The sequence below is a fragment of the Atractosteus spatula genome, chromosome 11 (assembly GCF_055471065.1).
Source record: "Atractosteus spatula isolate fAtrSpa1 chromosome 11, fAtrSpa1.hap1, whole genome shotgun sequence".
Lineage (NCBI taxonomy): Eukaryota > Metazoa > Chordata > Actinopteri > Semionotiformes > Lepisosteidae > Atractosteus > Atractosteus spatula.
The window spans coordinates 8,528,481-8,552,886 of NC_142716.1; the positions used below are offsets into that span (position 1 = coordinate 8,528,481).

Here is a 24,406-nt window from a genome sequence, read left to right on the forward strand (position 1 = left end):
AGAGGTCGGGGGCCTTTGGAGCTGAACGCTTGACCTGCCATTTTGAACTCCGCCACCGTGCAATCAAGGTTTGTCCCGTTGAGCTTCTACCGGCGGAAGCCCAAAAAAACTACGCTGTAGAGGTGGGAAGCATCCGTCCCCCCACCTTAGCTACTAACGCCTTGCCACACAAATGCTACAGCTCGGACGGAGATCTGTAAGTCCGAGACTCACCGCGCACACACATACCGCAGAAACGATGGCAACGTGCTAAGTTCCTCGAGTCTACCACGTCAATCAAAAGTCAGTGTGACCAGCCCCTTTTTCCTTCAAGCCAGCAGGTTGTAAAGCCATTAGTGTATCTAGGTTTTTTTCCTCATTAGAACTTTTTTTGTGCTAGCCTCCTTTTGAGTTGTGGCTGAGGTTAAGGGGGGAGGCATCCTTGCTCTCAAATGAACCATGCACTGTTTTGGGAAGGCAAGATCTGGCTTTATTCTTATTCGTTGTGCACTCTTACTTTTCGGAACTTTGGGAAAAACATCTAACACCAGTTTTAAGGTAAATCCCACTCTTTATTTCGTTCCATTGCAATATAAGCTTTTGTATGTAGTCTGGTGATTTTCTTTCCTGGCACATATGATCAGTAAAGGTCCATGTTCATTTAACTATATAATAAAAAAGAATGTGACATTTTAACAGTATCCAGAGTATGTGAAACTGAATGTTAAACTTATTTAACAGAATGCAGTTCAGGTATTAGAATTTTTAAGACTTTAAATGCGATTTGGTCCACGGCACCAGGTAGTTCTTTTTGGTTATATCCGTTGTTAAGCGCTCACAGTTTTTTTTAAAAACTTTTTTATGCATTACTTTTTTTCTTTTTTGTGGTCTTTAAGCTTAGAGATCAAAGCCCAGCTGGAGTCTTAATGTCTCCCTGGAATTTTCAAAGTTGTTGAAGTGGCTGAACGTTATTAGAAGGGGGCTTCGTGGTCCAGTAGGCTTTGGTTAATGAGACTGGAGCGACAGGCAGGGATTTACACAAAGTGGACGGGTGTTTAATGAAAATAAATACCTAATTCAGTCAAATTAACATACTGTTCATGGGTGGGGAAATTATTTTTCTTGTAGATTCCGGTATAAAAAGAACTAATATTTATTGTAGCTGTTGCTGCATAAGCATTTGAAATATTACACAAAGTATCAGCATCTGAAAATTTTGATATTGGCGATGTAAAATGTATTATTAATTGTCCTTTTATTTGTATATCAGCTTTTTAAAATGGTGACAACGTATGGGAGTGTACGGGTTTGCATGTACGGAGCTCGCTTTTCTGAGAATATGGTATTACACACTTTGCATGTTCTGAATGAAATGAATTGGATGACAACAGGACGAAAACATGAATTGCGGATTTTTATACGAAATTAAAATATTTTCGTTATTGTCACACATTTAGATTTTATTATTGCCCTGTGTGGGCAATAATACGCGTTAAACGTGTTTGCTTTAATCTGCTCTGAGATTTTTCATATTACATTTTACTTGCAAGGCTGACAACAGCAACAAATATACTTTCGGAAGTTTTGGTTTGTGCATTGATTAGTTTTGTTGACTTGGAATTTGAATTTACAAGAATGAGCAATTAGCCATAGACCGCCTGTGCAAATACTGCTCAGGCGTGCGACCTAGGAAGAGTGAGGAGCACGTTCATTTGGCCTGAAAGATGATACCTGGGCGCAACAAGTCATGCAATTAAGGAGATTTAACAGCTTCAGATGTAACAAATGGCACTAATGTGCAGTTTCTAACTGCACCATTTCTTTTAAGCTGTTTTACAAAAATAGTATTAGAGTGGTCAGTTTGTTAGCAATCTTTGTAAAGACAGCAGTACATAATGTATATAAAAGATTATGTGTGTTCAGATATTAGCATATAATGTTATAAATGAAGAAATTTGTAGTCAATCAAGATGATAAGTGGCTAAACCTTTCCTATGAATTATGTGTTTTTTACGCCCATATACTTAATACTTAAAGAATACTTAATATATTCACATTTACAAATTGTTCGATGGTTAAATTACTGTCTTTATCCATGTAGGTAAAGGAAAAAAATCAGTTCTGAATTGCTAAAATACTTAAATTTTAAGAAATGGGGCATTGGCTGTTGTTTAGTTCCGACTGACTCTGTAACCAAGCATGGTTTTATTTCACATGACTTCAGTTTATACTGGGCGTGTCTTGATGTGGTAGTGTTAAAACTGGCAGTCACAGTTTTATCTACTTTGTCTTTTGTATATGGAGGTCTAACTCACTAGGTGGTAAACATTGAGATCTTAATGCCCAATCATGATAAAAAAAACCACAACATGTCTGTGTTCCCCAGTAGCTATGATGTTACGTTTTCCTCATACCCCGACACAAAACACAGGCATGCTGAGTCTTGTTTGGATAGACTCTGTGTCCTCTGTAGATGTGAAGAGATTGGCTGAAGGATGTTTCTTAGCTTCGTAAGTAATGACATCAAGACATTTCATCATTATTTTTATTTGTGCAACCTCAAGGTGTGAAGTCTCTTCGTAGCTAGAGTAGGTGTTGCTATTCTTATAAAAGATGGACTCCTTATACTAGAAGTTACGCTAGAACTGTTACTTATAGAGTACTGTGTCTTATAGGGACATTTTCTTATCTCTGTTTAGATATACTGTAGATGGTATTTATTGAGTCTCTTAAAACCGTGTACTAAATGATTTGTGGAGCTTTCTGTGCCAGAATAAATTTGGTTCCAGATTTGATAAAAGTGGTTGTAATTTTTTTTTACGTGCAAGTCTTAAAGGAGACCTATAAAAGTGCTAGGAATTGTTGGCAGAGTTTATGAGGGGGAAAAGAATGGAGTGAATGTTATGCTGAAGCAACAAGATGTTAAGAAATGGATTCTGGGAATACATTTTTTATGGAGATTATAATGAAAGTCTGGGTGGGATAACAACAATGAAGTTCTATCAGACTCGGGTGTCAGTAATTCTTAATCACTCTTGATGTCATTTCCTGTCCTAAAACACTATAAATACTATACGTGATCCCCTTTTCTTTCTCACATGTGTCTTTCTGTATCCCACCTCCACTCCTCACTCTGCATGGGGGTCCCAGCCTTCTCGTCTTCCTGAGGTTCGCCCTCAGACAAACGGGTTAAGCTAAATTTTATTGTGAAAACACTCCATAAACCTTTCAGTACACCTAATTTTGGGGCGTTGTTATTCTTAGAGAACAAGGTAATGCTAGTGAATTAATTAAACTGCTCCTCGAGTACAGAAATGTCAGTCATGTGTCCTGGACATACGCAGTACCACCATATTAACTGTGGTTAGGAATTTTCAGGGGTGGGTTGGAAAATTCTCATTTCACCGTACAGCAGTGACTCCTGAGATCTGTGGATAAATGTGCAGGATGGGCCTATATAATTTTGATTCTTTGCCCTTTTGCCATTTCACCATTTACAATCTTTGGTGTGAATTCTGAATTATATATAGAGTGAAGGGAGGTTTTGGACATGGCAGGCTAAAGCAAGTGCATATTGACTAGTTATGTCAAAGTTAGTGCCTGTGTGTTCTCCCTGTTTTCTGAAATTGATCTTTGAATGAGGATTGTATAATGATCGCACAGGAGGAATCAAAAAGCGACCAATAATTTAATTCAAATTGTAGTCTGTCTTTCACAACAGTAGGGTGTTCGCCTGAGTAGTGCAACAGAACTCTCAAAAGTGATCTTTGGCAAAACATTTTCTTTACTTGTGTTTTTATCTTTGTATACTTTCATTGATCTCCTAGAAAATCAAATACAGTACTACATTAAGTAAAGAAATGAGTAAAGGTAAATTCAAAGCTGAAACAAAAAAAGGAAAAACAATGTAATAGCAAAAATGTTTATTCTGCTTTTCCACATGGAATTCACCTTTTACTTGTCCCTTTCCAGTGACACACGAACTCACTGGAACTACTGCCTTCTACCATTACTCTGTTTCTCCCATTACTACCATTACATTAAAGTAAAAGCTGCAAAACATCTGCAAAAGGTTAAGAGCATGTGTCATATCATCTGACACCAAGCATGTGCAAAGGTTAAAAACCTCAAATATGAATTGACTATTGGTTAAAATATCAGTTTTTTCGGGTTTGCTTTTTTCTGCTTGTTGTTTTTGCATAGGAGTGATCTGTGGATGTGTTTCTTTCGCTATCAAGATAATATCTGAGAAATGGATAGGCCAGGTCAGAAACAGCCAAAAATTGCTTGAGAGGCTGCCAGACTCGAGCTTCTAAGTGCCGTTAATGTTCCCTGATACCAGGGTTGGAGGGAGAGATTAACGTGATGTCTAGACAAGAAGAGTCAGGTTAATTTAAGCACAAGCGCTCGCCCTTTCATCTGGCTCTCATTTAAGTGTCTGTGTTCCACCTCCACCTCTGTCTTCCCCTGCCTCCCCCTCTCCAACTGATGGATTCACTCTCTAACTCACCAGAGTCATGTCAAAGCTTTTTATCTTGGCTTGTCTTTGTTCGAAAAGAGAGGAGATTCATGGCCAGACGTATGCTCTGTTTCAGATCTAAGCCATAGTGTCTCTACTTTTACACCATGACTAAATAGAACATTAGGTTGGGGCAGATTTGTGTTTTCTCTTGGGACTCTAAGAAAACACATTAACATGAAGCACCTTTTCCTTGTGTCGTATAGCTTAAACTGGGAGGAATGAACACTTCCCCAAGATCACATAATATGGAATCCTGCAGGACTGGCATATTATATTTTAAAACCTGATTGTTGGAGTTTCTGTGGGACATATAATTCCTTCAATATGGATTTAAGGACTGAAACATCTGAGATGTACTTACTTAAGCTTGTGAGAGAAATAATACTTATCTTTGCCTAATGAAATATCAATGTGTCTGATCAGTGTTGTGCAAATACATTTAGGGAGATACATAAGGCACAGATTTTAGGGTCATTGATAAGGATCTGAGGTTTATATTTTCTTTTAAGATAAAAAATGATATTTTAACCAGTATATGTTGTCGAATCCATGTTAAATATTTTTAAAGGACTGATGTATCTATGCCATCAGAGGGAACGCATATCAAATTAATCTTTTGTTTAGTTACATGACATGATCAGATACTTTTGTTTAGGCAGTGTGGTCACATCGCTGTATCCTAAGATTTTATTTTCTAGTACTGAAAAAGACTGCGACGGAAAATCCCCCAAAATGACACACAGATCTCCAGAATTCATTTCAAATGGAGGCTAATTAGTTACGAAAACTAAAATCCACCCACATTGTAAAGCATTAGTTACAATAGGTTATATACCTATTGCAATTACAGTATTATATATTATTATTTAAAAACTGTAGGCATATCCTAATTTCAATGAAGGGCTTGACACTGCATGCTCTGTACCTTGCACTTTGTAATACAGAGTATAAGCTGCGAGGTTGACTTGAATGGAGTCATCCAGTTGCTCATTAGTCAGGTGCATTCAAAACTTCGACTTGATGTCACGACAAGGTATGTTGAGCCAGAGAAAGAAGCTATTTCCGTGGGCCGGGGTGTGTATGCTGCTGTGCTTCTTTGCATCCAGACTCCAAACGTCTGCAGCAGATTAACGTTCTTCAAGAAATAACTTGAAGCACCTGTGCATGAATTGAATTAGCATTTGCAGGCGGCATGTCGGGATCAAACCCTGTTTGTTTGGCACAAATTTGCCTGCTCTTTGTCAAGTAATGAGCCACTTTGACAGATATTTCATTTGCCCCATGGCTTTTTTTAATTGGTTTGGTGAACAGAGTATGCTGCCTTTGCAATGCAGGGCTTGTTTACCATTCCAGACTACAGACAGCTTCCAGTGGGAAAATCACACCTGAAGTTCTTATGAACTGTATTGAAGTGTCTCTCTGCAGTGCTTCTTTTCCCTCATACCACAGATTTAACACACACAAAATTACTCTCCCACTTCTGGTGGAAATAGGAGGCCTTGTTGAAATAAAGTGTCTTGATTAGATATTGTCTGGGAGTGATCTGGGTTTAGTATGAGTGAGATTTGGTTATGACAACTGTGGTGGAAATAATTGTGCAATGTGTTGTAATATAAATGGTATATTCAGAATCGTTTTCAAGCTACTCTGTAAAGTATTGGCAACTGCAATATTTCAAATGGTTGCAATGGATACACTGTTGACCTCTTGTCTATTTCTTTTTAAAAATGTTTTATTTAACAATTAATTGAGTTACAGGTAGAACTTATACAAAATAAAGGATTTTCTACTTTTATCTTCCCTTTTTCAGGTATATTGTGTTTTTTATATAATTAACTTTTTACATTATGCCAGCATAGATGGGAGGTTACACATGGAAATTAGTAAAAACAAAAAACAGCTAATAATCCACACAGAAAATTGCTTTCCCAGAGTGTCAGTGACATCATAAATTTAATCCAGGTTTGCCAGTATTTTCTGAACCTCTCCACTTATAGCCTAAGAAAAGAGGTTTTCTCTCATGTCTACTTCTGCAATGAAATGGCACCAACATAGATGAGATATTTTATCAAAAACAAAAAGGAGACTGGAAATGGTGAAAAACCTTGCTTTGGAATTTCAAGGGACTACAACTAAGACTGGTTCTTTGTTCCCATAGCTACTTCTACTACACTCAATAATGTAAAATTTGTGAATGAACTGTAGAAGTGCACTAGATCACCAAAGTTGTACACAGAAGGCAGTTACAGTAGGGCACCCGAGTGAGGAGCTGTTTTGCCTAGTGTTCTGGAAACTAGTGTTTGCCTCGGAAAATTGCTGAAAACACTGCAAGAGGTCGAAAGATCCGAGGATCCACTGTAAAGGATCAACCTGTTGTGTTCTGGTCTGTGAGTGCCGAAGAAGCCTAGAGCATTATTCACACAACAGACGAAATGCTTTTTTTGGAGCCCTGGGTCTCCCAGAAACATCTCCCACAAGGATGCAAAATGTCTTGCTTCATGAGAGTAATGAGGGAGCCATGCTAAATATTAAAGCTACCCCAACCACACAGAATATTTTTAAAAAAATAATTTACAGCTCTGATTAATAGTTGTCATCATTACCTAAATCGCAAAAGGAAAACAAAAGAAAGGTTCTTGCTCTATGTTGTCTCAGATGCTATAAGCTAATTCCAAGAGAAGTAAGTTCCGCATACTTTCATTGGTAAAAAAACAATTTGCTCACGAACATAGATCTCTTTTCAGTGTCATACATGTCAGATTTTGACTCCTGTTCACTTTATTCTCATCAGTTCTATTGTCATGTCTAGCTATATATCGTAACATTTTGATATTCTTTTTATCGCTTCCCCACATTGTCTGTACGATGTAGGTAAAAGATGTGTTAACATAAACATCTACGTTTTTTTCTCCTGAGTAGCCTCTTCTATTTTAGTGTTTCACATTTTGTATTTTTAGTTGGATAGCTATATATATAGCTATGTAAATCATTGTATATCTAATCTATATAAATTAGGAAGAGTAGGGGACCTTATACAGATCCCTGTGGTACTCCAGTAATTGAATCTCCACATTTTGACCATTTGCCCCTTGTCTGTTATTGACTTTTGACCCCTGAGAGGCACCATTAAATAAACATTGATTTTCTTGAAATGTCACTAAAACTATTTTCTAGTGGAATGTGATGGGTTAAGGGGGTGAGAGTAGAGGTTGGTGATTTTCTGAAAAAGAGAGACCCCGCTCCTGAGTGCATTGTGGATGGGTGTGACGAGCCGTGTCTTTGTCTCTGCCAGGACAGTAGTGAGGGGAGAGAGGATGTCCAGAGCCAGGCTGAAGAGGTTGCCAAGTGGTGGGGAGAATGGAGCTCGTGGTCCACCTGCTCACGTACCTGTGGAGGAGGGGTTCGTTCCCAGGAAAGGCACTGCTTGAAGCAGAGGTAAAGTCTCCCCAGAGCCCCTAGCTTAAAGGGGAACTGCAACACTTTTTTTTACTGTCTATTTCGGTGTTGGAAAGAATCGGCATTGATGAGTGCATTTCAAACGAAAATGAAAGCAAAATGTACACAGTAACATGTAAAACCTTTCGTTTACATCACGAAATAGACCATTTCCAGGTATGCGCAGCGCTATATTCTACGATTCAGAACAAGGTAACAAAAGTTCCAGTGACGTGAAGTATTGCAGTGTAAACAAGCAGGCTTGTGAATACATCTCTTTTAATCCAACAGAAATGTTGCTCTCGGCTTCAAGATGGCCGACAAATACTACTTACTTGTTAACTCTGCATGGAGATCATGTTGGAACATTTCTGCGGTGAAGTGTCTTCTCCTCAACCTGTACTTATTCGCTCATACATCGCATTACAATCGTCATTACAGTGACTAGTGAGCAGGAAGGGCCATTTCACATGCTCCTGCTCATGGCGAGACCAGTGGATTGCAACAACAATGACAACCACACAAAGTTCATGATTTTGTGCTTTTCTTGGGTTCTGAAAATGTTTGAAGTAATTAGAAGAGCAAAAACAAAATGTGCAATATTATCCAGAGGATTATAACTGTAAATATTAATGTTATGTATATGACCTCTTATAGAGGAGTTCCTTCTGATTTTTTTTTTATAATGTTATTAGTGTTCTGCATAGCACTCATACTTAGACTGCTGTTTAGCATAGTGTTTGTTCTATGAAAAGCAGACTTGTAGACAAAATATGAGGGAAGTGGAGATAAGATTTTTTGAGAGGAGGGGAACCTGCTTTTCATGCTCTAATCAGTACAAATAAAATAATGCAGAGTGCAGACACTATGCAGATGACAGGAGTCAACCCTTTAGATCACCAATGCTAATGTATTTTGTAAATAACTTCATATGAAAACATATGAAGTCTGGCTTGATGTGGGATATTCCTTGCTTGATAACTCCAGGACTTAGGTCACAGCTGGCTTCCATTAGCACTCCCTTGAGAAGTAAAAAAAAAGGAAGCAACCATCATCTGGGCGATGCTTTGGAGTGTTTCATTATAGTGCTGAGAAAGCCTGGGAAAGTACAACATCTGCTGTCTGGATGGGGGTTACAAGCATGAAACATTTAACACTTTTCCGCATTGGTCCAATGCTTGAGATGCCAAATGCAGAAATGATGCTGCAGACAAACATGTTTTGTGAAAAGGAAGCAATTATTGCATTTTAATTCGCTTGTACTTCATTGGAATCCTGCCAGTTCAGAATGGTTAGCAAAAATTGCTCGATTCTGTGGTAGTTCCACTTTATGCTAAAGGGGAGGAAAGGGATTTCTTTTTTTTTTTAACCAGAAGCAAAACACAGTTTTTGCAATAAATTCTTCTTCTTTTTTTTTCCAGGCTCATTGCAATGCAAAATGTCAACAGCACCATCTGTGTTGGATCTTCCAAGCAGTATCAGCTCTGCCAAAATCAGGTAGTGGTTTAAAAAACATGTACAGTAAGTGTGATACTGAACAGAGCAGTAGCGGCAATTTTGGAGTGTCTGCAGATCTGAGAGTACAGGTTCTACCTTGCCTTCATATTTAATCTGTGATGCCTGAATCATTTTATCTTCACTACTATATTGTGAATAAAAAGTCTTGTCAGTTTGTCCAGTAAGTGTAAATGGAAAGATATTTTTACAATACAGATTAAGTAGATGTTAATTCTTCACTAAAAAGTAAAAGGAAGTAAATATAAATGAAATGTATAATAACAATCCCATTTGCACTGGAGCCTGTTCTTTTGGGCATTTTTGTCAGCATGTTTTAGTGCTAAGCTCTATACAGTTGTATAATCTGAAAACAAATGTATTTTGTCATAGCATTTGGTTTGGTGTAACAAAAGCATATCAAGGCTAGGTCAAATTTAAGAGACTGATATGGTCCCAGATGTAAAGGATGGAGCTTGTATCCATGAAGAGTTCAGAATGCAATGCAAAACCAAAACCGCTTCCTGAAGCTAATCAGCCTTTGTATGTTTTATGTTGTTTGTTTGATTATGGTCTACAGTAGGTTTTAATTACAATCCCAACCAAACATTATAAAAGCCATAAAGGCTCTTCTTTTTCCTCCCTCCCCAGCTCGTCAAACCTCTATGTATTTAACAGATTAGGGATGAAAGAGTCTCCAAATATGTGTAGAACACACTTCATTTCTGTCCTTTTATGTATCTCTTTGTGTTTTCAGCCATGCCCTAACAATGGGATCAGTTTTAAACAGCAGCAGTGCTCATCTTTCAATGCTAAATCTTTTGGCAGAAAACATTATACCTGGGTCCCTCTCTATCCAGGTAAACTATTTCGTCATGACGGGATTGTTTGTTAAACATCCAACACACGTGGGTCTGTATATCCTTCTGCAATTAATGCATTACTAAAACTGCACATCTTAAAACTCCTAGTTTGTAAGTTGTATAAGTTGTATAACTTCACCTTGTCACTGAAAAAATGCTGTGAAAGTATAATTGTCGTGGTCTGTCGTTCTAAATGACGACCCCTTAATTGGTTTAATAATCATCGAAAATAAAATTGTCTGTACTTTCCTAATCCTGTTGAGCAGACAAATGGTTAAGCACTTTGAAATACAAGGTGGCATTTAAGCTTCAAGGATAAAGCAAAGTTACCTTACATTTTTAATAAAGAATAAGAAATCTCAGTATTCTTCAAGAGTTGATAAAAAAGGAGTACGTTTTAAAGGAGGTCTTTAAGGGTCTCAACAATGATATAGACTTAGCGCTGAGAATTTCTGTTTCCTTGGGTTTTTGTTCCAGCGGGGCTTTCAGATACCCAACTGAAGCTATTGAAGTAATAATGTGTTTAACTAGGCCTTTTAAACTGTTTTCAGCTGAAAATAGCTGATCAAGAAACCCGTTAAGGAAATTAAGGTCTGAATTAAGTGAGTTGGGAGCTCAGCTGGAAGGAAAAACAGTGCGCAGGGGTGTTCTGGCACTAGGGCTAGAGATCTCTGATTTAGGTGCTTGTGCTCTGAACCCCACTGCTCAGACGACTACATCAACATCTCGAACAAGCCCTGTGATCTTCAGTGCACTACCACCAGCGGGGAGAGACAGCTGCTGGTCCCCGCCCACGATGGCACGAACTGTAGGGATGGCATCCATCAAGGAGTCTGCATCGAGGGCAAGTGTGAGGTAAGGCCGGGCTGCCTTGGGGGCGTGTATTTAGACAGGAGATTTGCGCTTCCTGGGTGCTTCGTAAATCGGGAGGCTCCAGGGGAGAAGAGACCCGCCAAAAAGTCTTCACCCTTTTCTGCATGCTCTTGTAGATGGTGGGCTGTGACGGGAAGCTGTATTCCAGGAAAACTGTCGACAAGTGTGGAGTGTGTGGAGGAGATGGCGGATCGTGCTGCCGCATTTCAGGATCGTACCGAAAAGGAATCGCACAGTTAGGTATACCTTACATGGGAAACAAGAGGTTGTAAGGCTTTGTGCATTATACTGATCTGATCAAACGTACTTAAATGAATTAGGGATGGTATATGGTAAATCTTTTTGTATACACTGCTAATTTGTTTTCACTCAATAAATAATTTAGAATACCTGTCTTTTTTTTTTGTTTTAACCACCCAGACTGGAATTGTGTATTTATCGTTTATCTGCTACTGCATACAGGAATGAATGAGAATGTGTAGGTATCGACCTTTGGTCTTTTTAACAAATCACACGGACCAGAGGCCAAAGCGAGAGCTTCTATGCTCATTGGAGGAAAGGCACTTACGTTACACTCTTACTGACAGCACAAAATGCCTGCAAGCGCCCAGGAGGCAGGAGGCTGCACTGTTGTTAAGATCCAAGAGAATCCTGCTGGACTAAGTACCTACAGTCCTCTTAGCAGGACTCCACCAACTGTGAGCCACTGCTTGGGGAACCCCAGTCACAGTCGGCTAGTGACGTGGCCCAGACTCAAACGCATGATCGTAGAGTTCAGCTCGTGCACAGACTAGCACCTTTACCTGTTGATTAACTTAGGAGTCTCTGTGTCAGTTTTGCTGTTGTAAACCCATATTTCAGGTCATGCTCAGGTCTTTCTAAGTAACTAACATCAGTAAGCCTACCCTAGAAGAGGGAACTAAATTTATCAAGCACCTAAGAGATCTGCACAGTGGTAATGAAGCAAGTTTTTTTTCTAAAATAAATAGTATTATGAATTTCCTAATTGGAAATGTATGATGCTTCAGGAGGTTTTAATATTTTGTGTTTTACACTAGACATATTAAAGAGAGAGCCATTATAGTTGTTTCAATTCAAGCATTGAAATTAGTATTACTGTCCATAATGACTTCTGTCTTTACCTAGGTTACCACTTTATAACCAACATCCCAGCAGGAGCAACAGACATCCAGATCATTGAACGAAGAAAGACAGAAAACATCTTAGGTAACTGCCTAATTATTTTATGTAAGCCTGTACAAAGGAGAATCTAATCACTTCCAAGGCACTTTAATGTAATGAAGCCAGTTCTGTCCTGCCAGTATCTTAGTTATCAATCCTTCTGTACAGCACTAGGGGGAGCCTGCACTTCAGGCTGTAGATAATGTAGGGATGCAAGACAGCACAGTTCAGTAGTTTTTAAATAAGTTTATCACAAAAGGCTCTTTGAAGAGCTGAACACTGAAACACCATCATTCTCATTCTGCAGCTCTAAAGCACTAAAGCTCAGGCATTCATAGGCACTTTATGTACTCTAGAGACATACTGTACGGTAGCTCGAACAAGCTCTTTTGTTTCTATACCATAAATATCATGTTGTGAAGAGGATATAAATATATTTAGACCTTAACACAGAATGAAAAGTCCACATCCAGCTACTCCATAATGTCACAAATTCTGCAGGGAACTTCTCAGCTGAATAAAGATACAGAATTGCAGCAGGTGTTTTATCTTTTAAATGGGAATCTTATCTAACTAAATTCTATAAATCATACATCAAGAAAACTGAGAAGATGAGTTTTAATCTTAAGTCAGGCAATGTATGCATCACTCGTTTTGATATTGAAGATCAGGTAGTTGTATGAAACTTTGAAAGTGCAAAGAAAAGCTTAGAAACACACACAGTAAAAAAAAAATCATTTTGGCTTTCTCACCAATAGAATTCCCAATTGTTTTAAAGCTATATCCATCTGATTGTGAATCGCTAGACATGTCTCAGTTCACTGTGACAACCCCTGAGGAAGTTCAGATTGGCTCCTCCAGCTCATCCTCCCATTGAGTCATTGAGCAAGCTCTGTAGTGATGTACAGGAGATTCAGCACCAGGTGGAGGCCTGTCCTTCAATGATGTCATGGCAATCCTACAGGTGCCTGCAAAGGTGCTGGATTGCCAAGAGAACCCTGGGCAGTTGATCACAGTCCTTCTCTGACAGTGCAGAAATTATGCTACTTCTTTGGGAATCTTCTGGTCCAGGAACTTGCAACATGTAGATCACAGAGCCCAATCTACACTCTACTTTCAAAAGTATATTAATGATTAAGGACAGGAAAAAGATGTAAAAGCAGCAAAGCTTTAAAACAAAGTCCTTTTATTTTTGTAGTCTTCAGCTTTGGGGTTGATGTTTCCCATTTGTACAGATAAGCAGAAAGAACAACATGATTGATAACAGGTGTCCAGGTAAATTGTAATATCATGATTGCACATCATCAGCAACATGCCCAGAAATGCAAACAGTATCTGGTCTGTCCCTGTGGAACAGATACATTTATATTGCTCTGTTTGTTGGCTGTCATACCAAATGTTCACCTTTAAACAATGTTCAGCATTTTGTCACCTCTCCTAGCTCTCTCAGATGAAGCAGGACAATTCTTCTTTAATGGGAACACGGTAATTGACAATCCCAGGAACTTCCACGTGGCAGGCACCATCTTCAAGTACAGGAGGCCCTCCAGCTTCAGATCCGATGGATTTGAGTACATCATTGCACAGGGACCCACCAATCAAGGTCTCAATGTGATGGTAGGTAACCCAAATGCTAAAAATGGCAGGGCTTTTTACACAAAATGTATTTTCCCTGAACATCTGGGATTTACAGACATTTAGATTGATCTTGGCACAGGTCATTTTGCACTGACAGGTCTGTTTTTCTGTTTCAAGTATTATAACTTAAATGGAAAGATGCCTCATATCACATATGAGTACACAGTGCCCACCTCCCCGGAGCTCAGGACAGTGCCTCCAAGGACGGAGACAGGCCTTTCAGATGCTGTGGCAAATACTGGGAATAGTGTGGGCCTGCAGCCAGAGCAGGACAAGGCTGGCCCCACTGGGAACTTCAACAACATATCAGTGGAGCTCTCGTATGACAACAATGAGATCAGCGATGGAGAGGAGTACAGATATAGAAATCGCACTCCTCCGTTGGCCTCTGACAACGGCCCAGGAGCCCATCTAGACCGGGAAGGGTTGGTTTGGGAGCTGCAGGCCCCTCTTAATCTCTCCAGTATTCCTGGCTTCGTCTTCTTCAAGTCTGTTAACAAGTTCTTTGAAAACAAAGTAGAAAACAAGATGGAGGAAAATGGAGGACCTACCAGCTATGGTAAGTGGAAACCTCATTGGCTTTACCTGGCTTCCAGGGACATGAAGAAGAAACAGGTTTTGTTGAGCATTTACCCGATAACCTCTTGCTCTAAATTCATCGTGTACCTCGAAACCAAAGGAACATACTCCAAATTGAATGTTTCCCAAAAAGTATTTTCCTTTGCCATGAAGTGTTTTTTTTTATTTAAATTCAGGATGGAGAAGAAAAAAAATCATTGTATACTTTGTAATTTGAATTCACTCCCTGGTTCGTCAAATATGCGACTGCACTAGGATTTAGCTTTTTCTTTTGAAACGATCACGTGCTCTTGGTAAAAAGAGATGGGGTGGTGGTTAGCGCTGCCTTCTTTGATTTCTTGGGTTCCTGGTTCAAGTATGGGCTTTCACTGATCAGCTTTCACTGAGTTGATTGGCACTACTAAATTATCCTTGTGTACAGGACTGGTGTCCCATCATGGATGTAGTACCATTTTTTACCCTATATGATTGCGGGATAGCCCTGGGCTTACTATGATTCTTACCAGGTCACATTGACATTATTGATATTGATGAAAAGGCATTTTCTGCAGGGACTTGCTTCTGTTGAAGACTACAAATTATTATAATGGTTACTTGTAATAACAAAATGATGTTTTTCTTTGCTTGTAATTATAATTTTGACATTTTAAAGTACTGTGAAGAGGTAGGAGTGGAGAGATGTGTCAATGTGAGTCAGCATGAATTGGAAAATTCCACACTGAAAATAAATAGAGAAAAGAAAACAAACGTCTTCATTTCTGTGTGGTAATGAGAGAGAGAGAGATCAGGAATGTGAGGCAATAGGTTGGGGTTGGGAAGATGAAGTGTGAGAATGAGTTGGGGGAATTGAAGTATCGCTGGAAAAGTGTTCCAGGGGAATTGTGGAAGATATATATTTATACATGAAAAGAGAGATTAGAAAGGGAATCAATCACTGAGTATGTGAACCAAGTTTAAGGATAGGTTTGGCTTTCAATGCTATGGGAGTTCTTGAATCCCTGTGAAGGAGTGTAGTGCCAAAGACGTAAAGGTCAGTGTGGTCATGTATTAGAGATGTAAAAATGAGAGGCTGTTGGCTTGGTGAAGTCCTTGATCTTCACAGTTCTGAACTGTCTGTTCAGAGGCCGGTCTTCTAAAAGATGTTGCCAGACAAGCACGACGGTCTTTGGGTGATCTTGAAATGGTCACTGGGGTCATATACTGTATAGACTGTGTGTGCAATTGGATATTTATCAGGTGGGTAGCTGTGTTGGCATGCGTAAGCTGCAAATGAACAAGTAATATGTTTATTCCATGCTGAAAAGAGAAGAAAGGAAACACAACTTTTCGGCCTTCTTCGGGCGTCAGCAAAGTAAGACCTACTGCTTAGTGCACACCTGAAGAAGGCTCCACAGCCGAAACGTTGTGTTTCCTTTCTTCTCTTTTCAGCATGAAATAAACCTTTTACTTGTTCCATTGGATATTTATCTGCAACTTAGAATAGGTGGTTAGCTTATTGGTGGGTGGGTCTGGATTAAAGGTTCCAGCTAAAGGGTCAATTGCGTTTTGTATGATAACTTTGCAAATAGAAAAGGTATTTCGGTACAAGGGGAGGACATGTAGAATCTAGATGCATGTAAGGTATTTTCTCATGGAACATGATTCCAAAGTTTGATTTTGACTAGGGTTAGTGCCCTGTCAAATGTGTGGAGGATACCCCCTGCCTATTTCAAGAAGATTTTTAATCTTTAAGGGCTTAGATTTGTTTACTTAACAAATTAGTTAAGTTTTACTAATTTGTCTTTATCTACAAAAGTACAAAATTGAAGTACAAAATGATCATGCCGTTTCCTTGTGATTCTTATTCGATCTGTGGGATCAAAACATAACACCTCATGCTCCTAAGCCCCCTTTAAAGAGTCCATCCTTAGGCACCGTTTCCACATCTGAGAGTTTGAGGGGACCATAGCTCAGGACGCAACTCTGTCTGTCCCAACGCAGGGAGCCCAGAGGCACAGCTTGGCCTTCAAAACTCAAGTGCCTCACTAGACAACAACCTGTCCCTGGAAGGGTATGCAGGGATTCTGACCCCTGAGCTCGAGATGGGTCCTGATGGAGGCATCTCTTACAAACATACACCAGAACTGAAGCTCTCTCTGCTGAACTCCACCTCCTCACAGAGGCTCAGTTTACTCAATCTTCATCAAGTGGAACCTGTACAGGCCCCCAAAACGGAGAGGTAAGCTAGTTGAGGGCAACACCTTGTATGATAGCTGGATATAGGTATTATGTCAACATTTTCTCTCTTGTTTATGGGGCTCTAAATATTCCTTTGGCAAAATCCTTTGCAATTTTCATTAGTATTTAGTGCATGTTTTTCTTTAAGGCAGCCGAATATGTGATTTGTTATCCTTTGGCACCGACGTAGCAGTAGGTCTTACTTTGCTTACAATATTGCAGAAGTGCTAAATTGTCTGAAGTGAAAAACGAAGAAGATTCTTGTTCTGTTCATATATCCGTCTCCTCTCTCCTGTCTCCCTAGCAACGAATTTGAGGTGGAATCAGTAGATCATGACATCAGCCTGGCAGACATGTACAGATGGAAGGTATCCGCGCATGCACCCTGCAGTTCAACATGTACTACAGGTGCATCTATTTACCACACCATACATCCTGGCATATACAGTACTCCACACTTATTTTCTGACTGCTGTCTACAGAAAGAGCCTTTGTGTACATGTGTATCTTTCGTAAGTAAAACCTTCTCCAGTTGGCAGATCAGTAACTGTGTTCGTGCAAGTGCTGAAAACCTTTCTGGCCAAAGAGTGTATTGAATTAGGGAAATGTCCTCCAGGGTTGTGTCAAAAAAGCTTTACTGGAGCAGCAGATTTTGTCCTTTCTTTTCCTCAATATCACTGAGGCGAGCCCCTCACCATTCCTTTGTCCTTCCAGATGCCATTGAGATAAAAAATAATTGTCCTTTTTGGACAAAAAGTTTGGTTATGCATAAATGACAAAAGCAGACGCAGAAGGCAAACTTGCCTAATACCTTGTGTTTATTGCTAGCAATATGTATGTAACAGAGTGTCTAATAATTGATGGGATTCATTGATCCAGAACTAAATTGTAGGGTTTATGTTGTCAGACCTGCAGGCTTTCTTCCTACAAGGATTGTTCCACAGAATCAATATCCTGATTTTAAACAAATTAAAAGTCTGAACTATAAAGTGAAAATTATCATGCTAAAAAAAAATCTTAATTTCCCGCAGGAATAAGCACCTCTTACGCTATGTGTGTTCGCTATGATGGAGTGGAGGTTGACGAAAGCTACTGTGATGCCTTGGCAAGGCCAGAGCCCACTCACGAATTCTGCACAGGAAAAGAGTGCCCTCCGAGGTCAGCCTAAAATGAAAAGGGTGTCATTAGATATCTGTTAGAACTTTTGAAACTTGCTGGACTAGAACCACTGAAAACTAGAGTCTTTACAGCAGAAGCAGTATAGGAAGCTTCATTGTTAACAATTATGCAGTGTATTGCCTCCTTCTGAAGAAAATATACGTAGAAGTCCATTTCTGCGCTAAGGAGTGGTTCTAATTTTGTTCTGTAACAGTATTTTTCTTTGTATCTTCAGTAAGGTGTTTGTTTCCTTATTGTCCACAGAGGGGGTGAACAAGGTACAATGAGAACTGAGACAGATATCTTTCTTGGTTCTTCATTTGGCTGATGCTTTTATCCAAGAAGATTTACGAGTGTTCCAATAAGAATAGTACAAAGTATTACAAATTATTAAAAAGTATTACAAACTATTATGAATACATCTTAAAATAGCACCATTATTACAAAGTTTACAAATTTCCTAAATGAAAGACAGAAGTTCTTATGGTGCAGTAAGCAATACAGTACAGCATAATAAACTAGGCACAGTAAAATGGAAAAATGGCAGTAATATATTTAAGGCTATTGGTAGCATTTCAAACATCCTTTTCAAGCTCATTCTTTTCCAAAGCAACAGTCAGTTTATTAGAATAATCAAATTGGTTGTACTCGTATAATTTTATTGGCCTGTTATTTCATCATATATATTGACTATCAGTAGCAACAGTTTTCAAGCACAAACTGTTAGACCAAAGCTTTGTTCGTTTTGGAACTTCGGTGACTTTACAGTGACACTGTAGTGGCTGATGAGGCTTCTTGGCTGTCGGGTGCTGTTTCCCTTTCACTCCATTAGCCTCTGTAACAGGTGGGAGACCAGCAGGTGGAGTGAGTGCTCGCGAACCTGTGGGGAAGGCTACCAGTTCCGGGGAGTGCGTTGCTGGAAGATGATGGCACCGGGGTTTGACAGCTCTGTTTACGACGATCTGTGCGAGGCCGCAAACCTCCAGAGGCCTATGGCACGCAAACCGTGTAAGAACAAGAGCTGTGGGCCTCAGTGGGAGATCTCCGAATGGTCAGAGGTACGGTTGCACTTCTGAGGCTTCCTGTGGTCATTTCTTTGTCATTGTATTGGATGAAATGTTAACGCTAAATTATATTATGCTGTATCATGAAAGACTTCAAAAATATTACCTTAGGTGAGGCCTCAATAGAAATAACGTTGAGTGTTTTTTTTGCTTCATTTAAGATGTCTCTTATTCAAATGTTACGACTTTCAAGAAGGCTCATTACATTCAAAAATTCCTTTAAATGTACATGAATATTAAAGTTCTCCACAGGCAATAAAAACCGTTAATTATGTAACCTTATGACGTACTAGGTAATTTCCCATTTACACAACACACAGTGCCCTCCAGAAGTGTTAGGACAGTAAAGTAAAACTTGGTTTTTGTGGTCACGTGCTTGAGTGACTTGTGTGACTGTCGTGTGCCTGTGGGCTGCAGTGCTCAGCGAGGTGCGGAGGGAGGGGCCTCATGAGGCGGGAGGTTCGCTGTTCCATGGAGACGTGGCTGTGCGATGAGGCGTCCAAGCCCGCGAGTGAGAAGGAGTGTGAGGGCTCCCCCTGTGACAGGAGGTGGACAGTGTCCGACTGGGGTCCCGTGAGTCATGCTGTTTCGAAGCAGTGCATTGAATAATTTCTGTACCATAAAAGAAGCTTTTAGGCTCACCGGAAGCCTTTGGGAACTTGAAAATGTGTATTAGGACACGCCATCATGAGTTGCAGATTTATTTAAGGTATCCTAGCATATACATTGGGCTCAAAAATTTGTTGGCACCCATGATAAAGATGAACAAAAAAAGCCATATAAAATAAACAGAATGAGCTGTATTTTATTACCAAACAAAACAGGAAAATTACAGGCATTTATTCTAATACAATTATTTCAAAACAAATGTTTTTAAATGAGTAATACTATTTTTTTCCTCAAAAACAGAGGTGTCAAAAGAAATTGGGTGTGAGTGTAAATTCGTAGCTACTCTCGTCAAAGGAAAAACACCTTTTTATTCCACGGTCTCCCTTGAATAAGCGGAGTCTGTCGTATCCGTGTCGGAGTGAAACGGTGCTCTCTCCCTCTCTCCCGGACTGTTCCTCGAAGTGCTCAGGGCCCTGTGGTGAGGGACGGATGACGCGCTACGTGGTGTGCAAGAACAGCGATGGCAACGTTATTTCCGACATACAGTGTGACCTGTCCCTCAAGCCCCTGGCGGTGTATCCCTGTGGAGACAGGAACTGCCCAGCCCATTGGGTGGAGCAGGAATGGGAGAAGGTACTGAATAATAGATGAACCTTTACACATCATGTGGTTTTGTTTTACATATTTATTGTACATCAGCCGGTGTTCAGTTGTTTTCTTATATAGAAGATCACTGCTTGTTTCTATAGGATTGCAAGTAATAGAAGTAAACTACTTCATAAACTTCTTTCACAAAATGGTCTGATGAGAACCTCTGATTAATTATTCACTAGCAACCAAATGAGCTGGATCAGTCTAGTGGCTTCCAGTTTGCTGACTTTCGTATGTAATGTTATGGAAAAGGATATCAAGAATTGCAATTTTGAAGAAAGAGGTTTTTTTAGGGTTTTCCAGTGGGTAGTGTTTATAACTTTAACAGAGGTGCCACGTTTAATGGTGTTTGTGGGGGTGTTTCAGTGCAATGCCACCTGTGGGCGGGGTGTGAAAACTCGGCTGGTGATCTGTGCTGGGCTGGAGAATGGGGTCTTCAAGGAGTTCCCAGAGCAGAGCTGTGACCCTACAAAGAAACCAGAGGTAGAGGCAGCCTGTTTCGAGAGACCCTGCTCCAAATGGTTCACTACATCCTGGTCACAGGTACAGTACGTCCGTTGTCTGTTGCTACATGTTATGCCAGCAGCTACATCACCCTGTACCTTACTACTGGCAACCCACTGAAGCTAAGCAGGTGTGAGCCTGGTCAGTATCTGGATGGGAGACTTCCTGGGAAAGCAAAGGTTCCTGCTGGAAGAGGTGTTAGTGGGGCCAGTAGGGATCTATTTATTAACAGTCTAGGACCCATCTGATTAAATTACTATTTAAAGTGAAGTTCTTTGAGAGTTTTTCCATCCAAGGCAGTGGTTGTATTGAATTAAAAGCAGAGAAAAAATCAACAAATAGGATCCTTACAATCGTCTTTGCTTGGTCGAGATGCTGATAGACCAGATTTAATAGTGTGAATATTGTGTTGTCTATTCTGCTCCTTTCTCTATGCAGACTGCAGGGGGTCAGTAAGCTTCTGTGTGCTCTTTGTGATGTGCTGCTTCACTGTTCACTCTTTAGACTTTTTGTTGGAGAGATGTGAGAGCAAGTGGCCCATAATTGTTAAGGCTTGGCCTGGCAGTGGGAATAATAGTAGATTTCTTCCACAGGGAGGGGATCATTCTTCAATTTAAAGACACTATAAAAAAACTATAAAATAAATATTTATAATCATCTGTTGCTAAAGAACTCAGACTCCAGCAAAAGAAAAAAGGTTTGGTATCAAACTGGTGACTTTTAGAGTTTTTGTCCAGAACTGAAGGCAATCTGAAAGTGTCATTTCTTCTACTTATAAGGCTCTACTCTTTCTAAGCTGTCATTTTAAATATTCAGTCAGGACCAAAAAGTGAGTATCTGTCAACAGCATATCTAATCCCATCCACCAAATGTTTCTGTGGAGTTTCATTTGATCGCAGAACCTGTTTGTTTTTTGTGTTTTGTGGGCAATTTCTCCTTCCTGCTGCAGTGCAGTAAGACCTGTGGGAGTGGTGTGAAGGTGCGTGAGGTGAAATGCTACCAAGGGGAAGAGATCAGTCACAGCTGTGACTCGGGACTTAAGCCAGAGTCCAGGCAGATATGTGAAGTCCAGCCTTGCCCTACTGAAGCTCCAGGTACACTGTGCCGCAACACACACGAAACAAAAAATCTTAGTGAAGACTGTGGAGATTTTCGTGGGGGGGTTTATAACACATTCTGAAAGTAGAAGAACGTTTTGCTTGGAGCACCATCCAGTTTGTTGCATTCGGTGTGTATGAAAAAGTGACTACCTTTCTTCTTCCCCCACAGACGACGCGTGTCAGGACAAAGCCACTGCAAACTGTGCTCTTGTTTTGAAAGTGAAACTCTGCACACACTGGTACTACAGAAAGGCCTGCTGTCTATCATGCAGAAACAAGTCCCAGTAGAAAACTGAAAAGAATGTGAAATTTGTCCATGTTAAAGACATAGTCTACCAGAACACAGTTTTTAGGTTCTATACTTTGTCCAGGTAGACCTCCTATAAAGGTGCTATGAACATTGTTCTTGGACTGACAAAGGCCATGAGGCAGCTCATCGGGCTGTGATAAAGAAAAAGATCTGGACTGATGGCGGGATGTGTAGTTCTATTTAGAAATGTTTGCTTGAATGAATTATGTTCTTTGGCAGAAGTCATAGATGCTGTTTCTTAATGTTTGACATGTACAGATTTTTGTATCAACAAATCAAAGTTCTTGAAAGATGTGTGCAACAGGTAGAAAAATGAAATAAACCTTAAGAAAAAGCTTTTTTTGAAAACTGATGTTCTTTTTCATCCCACATTTTTTTTACCTACTTGTTATCGCTTTTCAAGGTAAGTACTTTGAAGTCTTATTTAAAAACGAATTTATAATGTAATTTTCTTCACAGTTTTATGTAAAAATGTTTTTAAGGAAGCACAAAATATAAATGGATTATTTTGTTACAGTAAAATCAGTTAATTTCATATAACCAGAAATAATTGGCTAATTTGAACTATCAATCTTCAAAGTGTGACTAGACTTGCTTTTAGCTCCAGCTCTCTCTCTCCCTGTCATCGCAAGAAAGTAGAAATCTCAGAGAAGGTTCTGGAAAATTAACCAATGTATGAGGGTTTGAGGAAAGAAAAGACAAGGTAAAAACATGAATTGAGATAAACTTGAATGTATGGGAAATCATGTTGTTTTTCTCCATGACATAAAAGCATTTTGAAATTCCCCTGTGCAGCACGGCACCAAACAAAGCTAAAATTGAAAGAACATTGAAACCCTTTCTCAGTGCTGATGTTTGGTGAAGTAAAAAGACATCTAATAATAATCTAATAATCTAATCTAATAATTTCTACTAATTTGCCTAATAATGCCTCCTAAACATTAATACCAGTTTTACCAACCATTATTCAGGAGTTAATCAGGGTAGGGTAAAACATTTTACCCACCTTTTCATTGAGAGTCAGTGGATCACTGGCTTCTATTTGAGTGGTATACTGGTAGCACAGATTGTCCTAAATATGGCATTATAAAACTTGCTACAATTAATCACAATTTGCTATAATTTAACATCACTGAATGAGATTAGTAATTTCTTTAAATGTAAAAAGATGTCAGATTCCCCTACTGTATATACAAAAAAGTATCAAAGCTATAATATATTGTATTTAAAGGGTTAAAAAATCATGGTCCCTAGCATTTCATTGTACAGTACAAAAACAATTTGAAGGTTTGAGTTAATGCCAACTGCCTTTTGAAATATCCTGTTTTTGGACAGGCAGGCTACTGTTCATGAACTACTGCCTCATAACCACACAGGCACACTGTAATTGAGCCAGGAAACAACAGTTTAAGACTTATTACCACAGAAGCTGTCAGAATAAAACATTAAAAGTAGTGCACAGAGCAACATACATTGTTACTTCTCCACACTAACCTCCTGCGAAGCAAGCATGTTAACACTCAATTCCAAACCATGTTCATGTAAGTATAGAACTTTCACATCACATTGGGGCCTCATATACTGTACAAGGTGGTCCGTGTACTTGCTATCAAAACCATGTTGTGTTTAATCCAATATGATAGGACTACAGTATGTATGTCAACGCTCGTTAGTGGGTGGTACCATCAAATGACTTTGAGAAGTGGCTCATGTGGCTTGTGTTTTATGTCAGGTGACTTCAATTAAAAGTGTTTTGAACACAGTCAGTCACAAATGCCGGTTAGGTTACTGGTCCAAACATCTACAGTGCAAGCACTTGAATCACACTTGGCAAAAAAATGAATTACCAGTGCTTTTACTGCATGTTCTTGTTTGTTTCTCTGTTAACACAGAACAGTTTGAAAAAAGCCTGTTTCTGTTTATGTGATGCCAAACAGCAACAATGAGCAACAAGCTTCCTTTGGGATACAGCTTAACCTCTCGTCACTTCTGCTAACAACAGAAGGGGCTTTATCTTTTGTCTTCTGTTGGTTTCCGTTAATGTTCTGCTTCTGGAGAAAACCTGTTTTTTGGGGGGACAATGTGACATCACTAATAAATGTTAAAATAGCACATTTCCAGAAAAGCTGTACACTTTCGAGAACAAGATGTAATGAAATAGTGAAGTAAATGTGAGATTTTTTTATTTATGATTGGCCTCAGTGTGACACAAAGAAGTACCAAACATC

General features: G+C 39.4%; 1 protein-coding gene across 1 annotated transcript; it reads left to right on the forward strand.

Moving 5' to 3' along the window:
- The first annotated feature begins 438 nt into the window (after nt 1-438).
- Nucleotides 439-22,156, forward strand: LOC148823466 (ADAMTS-like protein 2). The gene is made up of 18 exons (XM_088927814.1): nt 439-537; nt 7,794-7,936; nt 9,358-9,433; nt 10,188-10,290; nt 11,003-11,148; nt 11,283-11,406; nt 12,313-12,393; nt 13,790-13,965; nt 14,104-14,545; nt 16,546-16,783; nt 17,087-17,190; nt 17,814-17,940; nt 18,785-18,998; nt 19,422-19,577; nt 20,076-20,246; nt 20,631-20,807; nt 21,718-21,862; nt 22,038-22,156. The coding sequence occupies exons 1-18, from the start codon at nt 439-441 to the stop codon at nt 22,154-22,156; spliced, it is 2,841 nt and encodes a 946-aa protein (XP_088783940.1).
- The last annotated feature ends 2,250 nt before the right edge of the window (nt 22,157-24,406 follow it).